The sequence below is a fragment of the Macrotis lagotis genome, chromosome 8 (genome assembly GCF_037893015.1).
Source record: "Macrotis lagotis isolate mMagLag1 chromosome 8, bilby.v1.9.chrom.fasta, whole genome shotgun sequence".
NCBI lineage: Eukaryota > Metazoa > Chordata > Mammalia > Peramelemorphia > Peramelidae > Macrotis > Macrotis lagotis.
The window spans coordinates 150,003,063-150,016,589 of record NC_133665.1 but is presented as its reverse complement, the minus strand read 5'-3'; the positions used below and the strand labels follow the sequence as shown (position 1 = coordinate 150,016,589).

The window sequence follows — 13,527 nt, the reverse complement described above, 5'->3', positions numbered from 1 at the left end:
GTTCTTAGGAAATGAACACTCTGGACTTGAATGAAAGGGAAAGTTTGGGTCTACTGTCTGTTCCCTGTGTGGCTGTAGTATCTTCAAAAGGCCAACTCATATTGGACATTATTACTTGCTGATTTCTTTCAATCTAGTCAATCATGTTCTCTTGTTACCTCTCCTAGAAAAGTCATTATTCTTATGGAAGAGACTGGCCATGCATTTTATAGCTTGAATCCCATGTCCTCATCATATAGATAAGAAAATGAAGGCAGGATGGTGATGTGGCAATGTACCTATGATTTCATTCAGCTTTCATGGAAAAAACACAAGATTTTGTAATTAGTGTACTTTTGATTGTGAAGTTGTCTTATTACATAAAGTATACCTGATAGTCATTTTGTCAGCTATGTCCTCTTATACCAGGAAATGGGTAATTATGCTTGTTCTTTATTTTGGTTTAGTCATTATTTCAAATGGATGATATGTCTCTAATAAAGATTTTTATTTCCCATGGATGGTGATGTTTAGGTGCAGTTGCCTCAAATAGCTTTTAAATGTTATTTGTTTAGAAGGAATAGAAAAGGGACACTGTAAAGTATAAATGATAAGGAGTATAAAAATATTTTCTGGGAAAGTTGAATTTTGGTCCTCATTGCTTTGAGAAAGAGAAGAAATGTTTTCTTGAACAAGTTTTGCCCACATTATAATTTGTCTAATAGAATGGGGAGCAGTGATGAATAATTTTTTTGGTTTTCTTAGGAAAATAACAATAACTTTTATTTCTATAGCACTTTATGATTATTTTGCTACTTTCTAGAATCATCCCCACAAGAATATTCCTATTGTAGGATACTTTACTGGATCTATGAACTCAATGATGTAAATGTTCCCTTTATCAGTGGAGATGGAAACCCATCCATGCTTTCTCTTCTCATCTTGTGGGTTCCTTTTCATGAACTCCATAATCCTTACAGAGAGAATCTATATAGTATTCTAAAGGTTTTCCTCTAGGTCTTATTCTATTGAGAAGATAACTATGAGAGTACTAGGGATACCCATCTGTCACCCCTCCCCCATGTAACTGGCTCATCAACTTTTCCAATTATCATTTTCTCTTTGACATATGTTCTGCTTCTTTTTGTGCTAAGGCTATAATTGAAAATATATTTGCTGTCTCTTATATGCATGTGTCTCTCCATTTTGCTTTGGGTCACTTGTAACTCCAATTGCAAGTATTTCATAATTTATAAACATGCAGTATTGCTAGTGGAACATTTGTGTTAAAAAGTGGTTTGAGGGCAAAGTTCAGTATCATTAAAAGCATCATCCAGTTCCCCAAATGTAGTTCAGCTCATTGTAATATAACTCATCTTATTGACTGTCATTGTCCATCTGCTGAACTGATCTTACACAACTCCATGTCCTGACCATCTGTCTGCATTTGGACAATAGACATTTTTTAATCCATTTTGTTTTTCATGAGTGAATGGTGAAGCTGTTCTGAGTAATCATGGACCTCTTTTAAGATAATTTAATTTATTCATTACATTTAGACTTGACTCCAATTATGCCTCACTTCTTAGCTATCTTCCAGCCAGTGACTGTGCTGCCTGGATTAGGAACCATGCCCAGGAAAACTTCATCTTTTGATTTCTATAACACGGACTCTGAAGCCCCACTGTTCTGATTGGTTAGTGCCCTCCTCTCTATCTAGGTCTAGCTGCAGCCTTGTTTTACTTCACTTTCTTTCCATCTTCTTGAGAGGTACCTTGAAATTTGATCGTAAACTAGACCCTAGAGAACTTAAACTCCGCCCCTCCACTCCCCTAACTCCTCAGAGATACTGCTGTTCTGATTGTTTCAGAGTACTGCTCCAACCAGACTGTCGTAACTTTCTAGCCATCTTCTCACTAACAACATGATCACTGGAGTCAGTATCTATCTTTTTCTATTTCCTATTTTTCATCATCAATATTTTTTATTTGAATAGGTCAGTTTAAAGCTGTTGCAATTGTTCATAGTATCTTTTATGTAATCTTTTTATAAAGATTCTGAACTGACTGATGGCTTAGCTACAAACAAACGTCAGATTCTACTGTGATTTTTCACATCATTTATCAGTTGTTTTTACCTTTGAATATTGAGTCAGTTTCTTTATATCTATGGTGTTTGGAATATCCAATGCTTTTCATCTCTGTTTTGGAAGAAGATATTGAATATATAGGAGCATGATTCTTGAGTTTTCATACATAAGTCACAGTTTCTAACTCATATTTCACCAACCTTTACTGTGCTCACCTTTACACTGAAGTCACCGATTATATGCTTATTTGAAGTGAAAGATATTGCCAAGTTCTTCATAGAATGTTTGTTGCCTCTTTACCACTTTCAGAGAGTGGATAATAAGCTTCAGTTATCTTCATAGTGGTTTTTTTTTTTTGCTTATGCTCATCATGAACACTTGTATATCCTGAAATGATATTTCTTGTTGATTTTGTATTTATGATATAATGGAATGCCAGTTACCTTCATTTGCTTCTCTAAAGTACTAACAAGACATCCTTTTATTAGAGGAAACTTTTTGTCTTCTTATTTAATTTATTGTAAGAATATGAATATCGATGTGACTCATTTTTTCCAATAGTGTATCAGTCTTTTTGTCACCAGACAAAAATTTTCACATTTAGCATGCTTATAATTAAGTTAAAGTTTATTGATGCCTTAAAGGTCATTTAATTATTAACATCTGCTTCTTCCCTTTCTGTTATTTTACCATCTTCATTGCCATAGTGGAATGAGTTTCATAGGAATGGGACCCACTTTTCTAATTTTTCTACATTAAATGCTTTCTTTTGGCTTAAAATTTATCATCCCATGGCCATTGTATTGATGTTGGATCTCTTGGTGCCTAGTGAAACTGAACCTTGGACAGCAAATTCCATTTGCCATTGGGAATCATACTCAGAATCTTTCCAGCATGATAGGAACTAAGTTTATGCTTTATTGTCATTGCCTTTCACACTAGGTTGAGGCACCAGAGTAGGACATAGTGGAGGGCTTGATGGTGTCAAATAATTTTATATATATTAACCAATAGTATTTTAGAAATAATCCTATTTAAATATCTGCAGTAATGGGAGAGAACATCAGCATAGACAAAAGTTGTTTGACATTTAGAAAGCATTTTATGATTGCAACAAATTTACTGCCCCATGTATGTCTTTTTTTTTTTTAGTTTTTTTTTTCCTTTTTTTTTTTTTTTTTTTGGTAAGGCAATGGGGTTAAATGGCTTGCCCAGCTAGGTAATTATTAAGTGTTTGAGGTCGGATTTGAACTCAGGTACTCCTGACTCCAGGGCCGGTGCTCAGCCCCCCCCCCCCCAACCACGTATATCTTAACAGAACTGTAGATTCTCAGTCCTGGAAGATGCTTTAGATGTCACCCAGTCTCACTTCCTTCCCACTATAGAAAATCCCATTATTCACTCCTTGGTTTGCACATTATCAGAGATTAAAGAGTTCATCCCTCAGTGTGATAACTAGTTTCATTGATAGACTGCACTAATTGTTAGGATAGTCTGCCTTAGGCTGAACTAAATTCAGCATCTTGAACTTCCCAAGCATTGAAACCAGTTCATGATTATGTATCTACACTTAATACTTCAGATACATATGACAAAATTCTTATGTATTCTCGAAATTTTTCTCTTATTCTGTAGTGAATAACTCTAATCATTTGAGGTATTATTTACATGGTGGAGCTTATAAACCCCTCACTATCCCAGTTACCCCTCTTGGCATGTTCTTTATCTTCTCATCACCTTTCTTTAATGTTGGTTACTAGAGCTAAAAATACATCAGGACAGCATATAGTAGAACTATTCAATTTTTTGATCTGGGCATTATATTTCCATTACCTTTTTAAAAAAAGGTTTAACATTATTTATTATTCCTTATAGTTAGCTAAAATCCCTAGATTCTTTCTCTTTATGGATGATTTCTAATCTGTGAACTGTAGACCCCTAAGGTAAATTAAGTGGGGGACAAGTTGTTGGTTCAAAGGTGCATGAATCCATATGTTCACTAAGCTTTTCTAATATGATCTTTAGGTCCAACAAAATTTGAATCATGACTCAGTCTAATAAATAAGCACACATACTTTATGCAGACTAAATAAAGTCTCACAAATGTACCTATATGTATAAATGCATACATATCCTTCCAAATATATGTAGATGAAGTTGTGATGAATAGTTCCATGCTGGTGCCTGAATGATTGACAACTATGTTAAATGATTAATTTTTAGAATTTTTCTTAGAGACTTTATGGTCTCTACCTTCCAAAATATGCTTAATTCCTCTTTTTTGAAAATCTTGATATTTTTCCATTCACTATGATTTTTGTGAAATATTACTTATTAGTTTCATGATTGCATTATTTTAGTTTTAGCTGGTCTTTCAATTATAGAGTTAGCTGATCTGGGAAGAAAAACCTAACATTGGTTAATGAGATTAACTTCTCCTTGGCAAGGCTAGAATGAAGGTGTAGTATTCATTACAATGGCTGTTTTGAGTTATAGAGAACCTATAGTTTCATTACTACGGACAGTACTCAAAACCATAGCACTGCTGTGATAAGGATAACATGAGGACCTTGAGAAAGTCCTCCCTGCCACCTCCATGAGACACCTATCACTTGTTCCTGCCTCAGGAAGTTGCCTGCATTGATAGTATACTCTACCCCTCACCTATTTTTTCTGGTAGGTTGGTTGCTGTTAATGGAGGAGTGGAAAGGTTGGAAAATGACTGGTTTAAGAGTATTTTATCTTGTTCTATTTTGCTCATAACTTTTCCCACCACAACTTTTTTAATTGAATACATTGTATTTCCTTCAGTCAGTAGTTGACTTTATATATTTAGTGGTGCCTTTCAATAATGCATTTAAAAAGGAGACCAATGAGAAAACTTTCATGTTTTTGACTCTGTTCTCTGGATTTATGCTATTTGCCCACTAGATGGCAAAAGTAGCCTGCACATCCAATGGCTATGATCTAGTTAGCCTTACCTTGGACCAAGGCATCAGGAAATTATGAGTAGCTAAGATCTGGACAGAGTTGCCTCCTTGCAACCTCAGGTTGTCTTTGACCTTCTCATGTGTTTATCTGAAGTTTTAGTCACCTGGTCACAGCTTGGCCATATTCCTCTGAAGAGTGATCATTGCCGAGTTTAGATGTGTAAGTGTGTATGGAATGCTTTGCAGGTTATTGTAAGGTATAACGGACCCCATCCTGTCAGAATAAGTCCTATACCAGTTATACTCTGTGGTGGGTCCTGGACTGTGTCTAGTTACCACAATGTGGGTCCATTGGGATTTCATTCAATTGACTACTAAAAGAGAGGGAGAAAATGAGGAGGGATAAGTGGCAAATTTTGGATATTAAATGTATTTTGGGGGAGGTGGTGGTGGTGGAATGAAAATACTGCAGATGGATAGTTAGTGAAAAAGGTTCCTTGGGAAGCCTATCCTAAGAACCTCAAAGGAGTAATATGACTCCTCTCTCCCTTTTGCCATGGGTGTCTTTAACTTGGCTCTTCTTTAAGTCATAAACTTTGCATTCTTTACTGCTGGAGGACAAAGGTTGTGTCCAAGAGAAATGGGTTAGGAGACCTAGAAAGCCTTGTATTCCCAGTTGGAGTTTGTCACCAGGTATCTGAAACTCTGTTACCTCTTAAGGCATTTTGCTGTTGCCTTCTTGGAAGGAGGAAAAAAATCCTATATAGAATACGATCACAGGGATTAAAAAAGAACCTTAAAAAATTGAGCCTCTTACAAGATTTACTGTAAAATTCAAAATAGCCCAGGTAGATGGGCAACTGTCCTATTTTTTGAAAGATTTCCTTAAGAGGACCTTTTATTCCCTTTCCAGAAAGCCCCAGGTTGTTCCGATCTCAGAAATTTTGGGTTTCTTGCTAGCCCAGGTCTCTAATGTTTCAATACAAGACTTTTTTCCACCCTCAAGTTATTTCAGACATTCTTTCCTGAACCTGTTTGGATTTGACAACCTATACTATTGACTAGTGTATGGAATGATATATTAGAAGCCATTGAATTCAATCCCCTCATCTAGCATATGAAATGACTCAATCCCAGCAAAGTTAACAAATGAGTTGCCCCAAGTAACCTGCATAATGAGTGGATAGATCTGAATCTTCTTGAAGATCCCATTTGTCTTAGACACATTGGGGTTGCCCTTGGCTTGAAATTGGCTATTTCTTCTTGAAAAGTAGATTGTTCTATTACTAGGATTGATGTGGACCAGCACTCACAGCTAAATTCTCATAGGAATTGGACCTCTTGGATGCTTTTAGATTTCTGGCTGGTCTCTGGGGAACTGAATTCCTTTTTATCACTTTTTATTGTCAGAGGAACTCTTTTCATGGAAGGCCAGGACTGTTACCTAAGGTTGATTTAAAAGGTGTTACAGTGGGAGACAGGCTATATAATCTTTTTTGGCTAAAGTGCTAATTGTCAACTTTTATGACCTTTCCAAAACAGAGGTGTAGTTTCTGCCAGCTCCTGGGTATTCAATCCTTCTTGGTACCTGCGGCTTAGAAGATGTTTTAGTACATGTGACATTGGCAAATCACTTTTTTGACTCTCTGCTGAATTTTCTTCCTCAGATGGACTCTGATCAAGATGCATCAAGAAGTAGGCTACGAAATGCTCAAGAGAAAATGGTGTATTCCCTGGTCTCTGTGCCGGAAGGAAATGATATCTCCTCCATCTTTGAGCTAGATCCTACCACTTTGCGAGGGGGTGATAGCCTTGTTCCGAGGTATGACAGAAAACACTCCCCTTTAGAACTCGTTCAGTGCTTCAAACCTAAGTCCTTCAAACCTTAGTCTTTACTGAAGGTTGGCCTGACACTTCCAAATTTATATACTGCTTCTTTGTATATAGAGTGAACAATCATTTTGGCAAAAATAGTAAATCAAGAACACATCTTGGAACATGTGGCATTTCCTATGGACCATGAAAAATGGATAGAACCTTAGTAGTTTGGCATGGTTGTTGAGTAATGTTTTAGGCAGAATGAATAGAGGCTTAGAATGAACAATTCTTTCACCAGTTTGTCTGGAGCATGGGCTGTTTTGTGGACAGTGATGAGGAATAAAAATGGAAAAAAGAGTGAAAATAAACTTGCAGGAGGGCCCTTGATGTTAGAATTTTGAAACTATAGGACTTTTTGAACAAAAGTACAATATGATCAGATGTGTGCATTAGGAAGACTCATCAATCAATAAAATGGAGAAGAGACTGGGAATGGGTTAGGAGGGGACTATTCCAGTATAGTACAGGGGTGATGAGTATTTGACCAATGATGTTTGTAGTGGGAAAGGAAAAGAAGAGACTAATCAAAGAGCATGCGTAGGGGAAACATCAAGTAAACCTAACCTGACAGATAAAGATGATCTTGAGATTTTTGAGTGAATGGGAGAAAGAAAATTTAAAATATTAATTTTAAATAGGGGAAAGCAGATGGAGTAGGTTTGGAGAGCAGGGAAAGGTAATAGTGTTTAGTTTTGGAAATGATGAGTTTGAGGTCTATATATTGAGATTTCCCATAGGCCTTTGGAAATATGGGTCTGGGATCAAAGAGGTTGGGGCCATATTATTTCTTACTTATCTTTGTAACACTTAGTTGAAATACAGTTTTTGTAACATCTTAAACATTGACTTGTTTTATATGATGGGTGATATTCTTTTTAGATGAAATTTTTTGACATGTTATGCCTATTACTTGATTTTCTAGCATAATCCTTCCTCACCTATCCCCAAGTAAAGAATCTTCTCTTAAAAAGAAGGAAAAAAGAGTCAGTTCAACATAGCAGAAAAGTTGGCCATTATACAGTGCTCTAGCCCAGACTTCCATATTTCTACAAAGAAAGGGAAGATTTGTTAACAGGGTATTAGAAGCGCCTCATCACATCTCTCTACTGTTTTAATAACAATACAGGGTGTTATTTCTCTTTCCTGGAACCTTTACTTCAGCTCATCCAGGTACAGCTCATCCTTCAAAGCCCAGCTTCATTTCCATCATTAACGGTGATGCCTTCCTGAAATCCTTGGTCCTCATTTTTCTCTCTTTTTGCTGAATTCAAGGTGGCTCATGTGGTTATTTAATATCTCCATATTTATGGATGTGTTCATTCACAAAAGAGGAAGACAAATGAATGAGGGATGTCTTGTCACCCGTATTTCAACATATAGTTTTGTAAACACCCAATGGAACTTGTCAAATACTATGTACATCTGAAACAGTTGATAAATATGGAGAATAGTATGGATTGAAAGGGAGGAGAGTTGACTGTACATTTTCAGAAAATCACAACCCTTTTACTGACCATAAGTAGCTTTCCATGAAAATAAAGAACTATCTTTTCATTTGTCTAGCATTGTACTATGGAAGTGAGACCCAAAATACCACTGCTTCCAAAGAATGACATATGAATGTTACATAGTGGAAATATTCCTGGTGGGTGTGATCAGGTTGCAACATATAACCAAAAAAGGATTTTAAAAAATGGAATAAAGTTAACAAGAAATTGCATAACAATGAGAATTTAAGGGCTGAGTGGGTCCCATGGCAAGGACAAAAGATGACTATAGTATTACACTGATGAGGAAGGTCTCTAAGTTTCAGAAATGTACCAAATTTTTAATTACATTTCAGTAATGTACCAAACTAGGCAGGCATGACTTAGTTGGGGTTCGCCTCATTTCTGAAGCAATAAGATCACAGATCCGTTTAAGTACTTAAAGACTTTTCCCTGGATAACAGATTCATACAACCATCTTGTGTTATTTATTGTTACTTGGGTTTTCTAACTCAAACACCTTGAAGGCAGAAAATATTCCTTTAATATGTCTGTATTCAAATTTGTGTTAAACATATCAAATACTCAATAAAAAGGTATTTAATTTGTTGGAGGGGGATATAGTATTGTCCATAAAAGTCACAGGGTTCAAGAATTTGGTGCTAGAATACTTGTCATGGATATTGCCACTCTAATTTACTGGATCTGAAAATTTGAAAAGATTTTAAGCCAGGCTAAATAAATCTAACTTATCATAAATTGATAGGTATTGAACACCCACTAGCCCTTGGAGCTAGTCAGTACTTAAAAAAATATACATTGCAGTACATATGACAAACAGAAAAGCAACCAAAAACAATATCAAATAACCAGAACCTAAACCAAACCCACCAATTATCTTCTGGGCATTTTCTTTTGGGGAGAGGACAGTTGGAATATTTTGAAACATGGAGATTACAAAAATGATCTAAAAATGCCCTAGACAAATTCTTGTTTGCCTTCAGGAACTCCTACGTCAGGCTCAGACACCTGTGCACTAATACCTGGGTTCACAGCACAAATATCCCCATTGACAAGGAAGAAGAGAAACCTGTGATGCTTAAAGTAAGTCTGAGAACTTGGCTGTTGCCTTTGGGTCTTTGGTTGATCTCCAGTGAAAGGGTTTCATTGTGTCTAGAAGGGAAACATCAACTTGTCAAGTTTTGTTGATTCATGACCAACTTGAACATGGCCAAATGAGAGTTCTCCCAAAGCATTTTCTTCAGAGACACCTTGAAGTGAGGCAAGCTCAAAGCTGTAGAAATAATGAAACCATTTAGTTTAGCTTTTTGTCTTTAAGCTTATGCAATTACCTGGATTTTTATGCCCGTCTTAAGAACAGTTTTGGCTGCTAACAATGTTTTGGCTTATAAACTTGAAGGCCATTAAATTTCCAAGTGATATTAAAATAAAAGGAATCGTGAAAAATTTTGCAGTTTCTCTTACCTTATATAGTTGTCAGTAGAAATTACAAAGCCTCCTTACTCTTTTGTTTCTTGGATTTTCTTGAACTTTTTCAGATTGGCACATCTCCTGTGAAGGAGGACAAGGAAGCTTTTGCCATAGTTCCAGTATCTCCTGCTGAGGTTCGGGATTTGGACTTTGCCAATGATGCAAGCAAGGTTTTGGGATCTATTGCTGGAAAACTGGAAAAGGGGACTATCACACAGAATGAAAGAAGGTAAAGGGATCAGAAAATGAAGGAATGCATTTTTTCTTTTTCACAGAGCATATAGTCACTTGCCTTTATTGTAGGCTTGGAATATGCATTCATGGTGCACTTAGGACTCTTCTTATGAACTACCTTGAAATCTTGCGACTACATGTGAAAGGAGCAGAGGCTTTTACCCATTCTTCCTGGACCTAATCACTGATTTTCTTACCAGATCTTTGGAATCTTAAAAATTAGTGGTGATTTCAACTTTTAGTTTTCAGTGATGCAAGGCATCAAAATTGAATGGAGAACAGATTTGGAGCCAGAAAACCTGGGTTTGTAGTCCAGCTCAACCACTTACTAGCTCAGTGACCTTGGGCAAGTCACCTAACATCTGTGTCCCTCAGTTTCCCCATATGTAAAATGAAGCAGTTGGATTTGTATCTTCTGTGTCCCTTTCAGCTCTAAATTTGTAACTCTGTAAAAAAAATTGCCCTCACTTCTGAAAAACCTCAAATTTGGGGAAGATTTGTTGAGTAGGAATTTGGTTACTAAACTGTTGACAAAGAAGAGATTAATATTTTTTCACTGATAATTTACTAATCAGATAATCTACATGTGCATAATAAAGAAGTGATTATAAGCTTTTTGTCATGGGTAGAATAGATGTAGGTATAATTGTAGATACTCACACATACACACATGCATCCCCACATCTTATTTAATTCTTTCTGGTTTCAAGATGCAATATATTTGCAACCAAAGGAACTAGGAATGTTTAGACTGGAGAAGACTTGGGAGAAGAAAGGAGAAGCTATTTCAAATATTTCTCTATATTTGAAGTACTTCTAATTGTCTTTGGCTTCCTAGAGGAAGTTCTAGTCTGGCAAAATGAAGGTGCCATATGGATTGAAGTATTTGAATACATTTATTGTATTGAAAAAAAGTCCTAGCTTGTTCTGCTTAACCCTAGAGGACAGAACTGAGAGGAGTGGTTAGAAAAATCAGAAAGATTGAAGCTTAACATAAAGGAAAACATCCTAATCCTTGGAGCTTTGCACTAATCAGGATGGCTTCCTTGGAAGCTGTAATGGGTTTCCTTTCATTGGAGGTCTCTGAACAGAATCTGGATAACCAATCATCAGAGAGAATACAGAGGGGATTTCTGTTCAAAGATGAGTTTAGCTTAATGTCTTCTTGGGTTCCATCCAACTCTGAGAGTGTGATTGTGCTTTCTTTTCTAGATCTGTGACCAAGCTACTTGAAGATCTAGTTTATTTTGTGACTGGTGGAACTAATTCAGGTCAAGATGTGCTTGAAGTAGTATTCTCCAAACCCAACAGAGAACGCCAGAAGCTGATGAGAGAACAGAATATTCTTAAGCAGGTCAGCTGGGCACATAACCTGGGAAAGTTTGTAAAGAAAGAATGGAAGTCAATCATCCTGTAGAGTTCCTCGTGTGATTTCCCCCATGAGAGACTTGTTAAGACCTAAGGATATCTGATTACTGGGGTTGAGGTTTCCAAATAAATTTAAATAGTGAATTAATAGATTCACAAGAGGTAGAAGGTCAGAAATGCAGTTCTAGATGTTCTTCCTTACAACCACTTCATGAATTCCCTTCCTCTCCTTCCCCCTTACAACCCCTAGTTCACAAGACATCCCACTTTTATGAATTCTGATTTTCACTCAGGTCTACCTTAGTAGGTTAGACTGGGAACTGATGAATTGTTGCAGGTAATGATTTTAGGGGGTTCTTAAAGAGGAATAATATGCTTTAGAAATTGAGAAATTAAAACCTTATAGTTGCACTCTACATTTTCAAGTGCATGAAGTTAGAGACCATGCATGCCATTTTAACTTTGTCCTTTCCTTATGCTTAAGTTCACTTATAATAAATGTTTGTTGATTTGACACTTAAGACCCTTCTTTCCATGGTCAATCAACAAACTGAATTAGTACTTGTTGAATGCATGCAAAATGAAATATATATGATCTAGCTACTGAGTGTGGAGTGTATTATACTCAATGGATGCCCAGTTGCTTTTGACTCAGCCAAATCCTGATGTTTGTGTTGGAGTCATTTAGAAACGTGAAAATCATGGCCTCTCAGGGATGGTGATAATGCTATTTTCCATCTTCACTTAATAAAACATCTTACAGATTTTCAAGCTCCTGCAGGCCCCATTTACTGACTGTGGAGATGGACCAATGCTCCGTTTGGAAGAACTGGGGGACCAGCGGCATGCTCCTTTTCGACACATCTGTCGTCTGTGCTACAGGGTGTTAAGGCATTCCCAGCAGGACTACAGAAAGAACCAGGTGTGGAATGGGCTGGAACCTGAGGAGGATTTTAATGGTGGTAGAATTGTTCATTGAACTTGCTTTCCTAAAAGAAGTTGTGACCTGATCAAATTAATATGCCACATAGATTTTTTTTCTCCTTAATAGATAGGGTGGAATTTTGAGTCACTCTTTGAACTTCTACTTTTAGAGGGAGAGACTGAATCTTTTCCAGATACCAAAAGATAATTTAAGCCAAGCTGACAGAAGTTCCTTGAAAGCGTTTATTTTACTTGACTTGATTTCACACCACCTTCCATTGTGTTTATGGTGTCTTCACTTAAGACTTAGAAGAAAAATGGTCAGATTTTTGGATTTTTGTGTCCCAACCTATTATTTCACTGGTAATAGGAAGTCTTGATGAGAAAGCTTTCTCATGATGCAGGTTGGCTCCTGTTCTGCAGTTTTACAATCTTAGACACTGAGAAACCCATTCATTTGCTCAGGTTTCAAATGGACATTAAGCAACTTTTGAATCACATGTCAAATGAGACTTGAACTTTGGTCTTCTGGACTTCAAGAGTGACTTTTGCTATATACCTTTTTCATAATAAAATAGGAGTGTTTCCTTGTCTCATCTTTTATTTTTTTAGGTTTTTTTTTTTTTGCAAGGCAATGGGGTTAAGTGGCTTGCCCAAGGCCACACAGCTAGGCAATTATTAAGTGTCTGAGGCTGAATTTGAACTCAGTTACTCCTGAATCCAGTGCCAGTGCTCCATCTACTGCACCACCTAGCCACCCCTGTCTCATCTTTATTACCTCTGTTTCTAGTCAACTACTATTCTTTCTATTCATCTTGAACCTTGAACAAGTCTGGTAGAATTCTGGGCTGATCTATGTGATTCCAAGGCATTCAGTAAATCTATTAAGGAAATACATTTTTTCATAGGAGATAACATTTTTAGTCTGTTACATCTAGATTTAAATTTAGCTTTTCTACTATATTTTTTTCCTTTAACTATAATTAGGGAAGGTGGACTTAAGCAATTCTTTTGAAATGTGATGATCAATGAGGACTTTTGAACGTCTCTGCTTTCTTTATTTCATCAATCAAATATAAAAATCATACAAGTCTAATTTGTTCGTTATTTTGTTGAATATTTTCATTTCATTGGTCTGGGTTTTCTG

General features: G+C 36.5%; 1 protein-coding gene across 8 annotated transcripts in view; it reads left to right on the top strand.

Moving 5' to 3' along the window:
• ITPR1 (inositol 1,4,5-trisphosphate receptor type 1) overlaps positions 1–13,527 on the top strand; it is a 423,734-nt gene that overhangs the window by 198,601 nt on the left and 211,606 nt on the right. For all 8 annotated transcript variants that reach the window (XM_074198681.1, XM_074198677.1, XM_074198678.1 and 5 more), the window contains 5 exons: positions 6,666–6,820; positions 9,368–9,467; positions 9,923–10,083; positions 11,301–11,442; positions 12,220–12,378. In XM_074198681.1, coding sequence (XP_074054782.1) covers positions 6,666–6,820; positions 9,368–9,467; positions 9,923–10,083; positions 11,301–11,442; positions 12,220–12,378 — 717 coding nt within the window. The remainder of the gene's footprint in view (positions 1–6,665; positions 6,821–9,367; positions 9,468–9,922; positions 10,084–11,300; positions 11,443–12,219; positions 12,379–13,527) is intronic.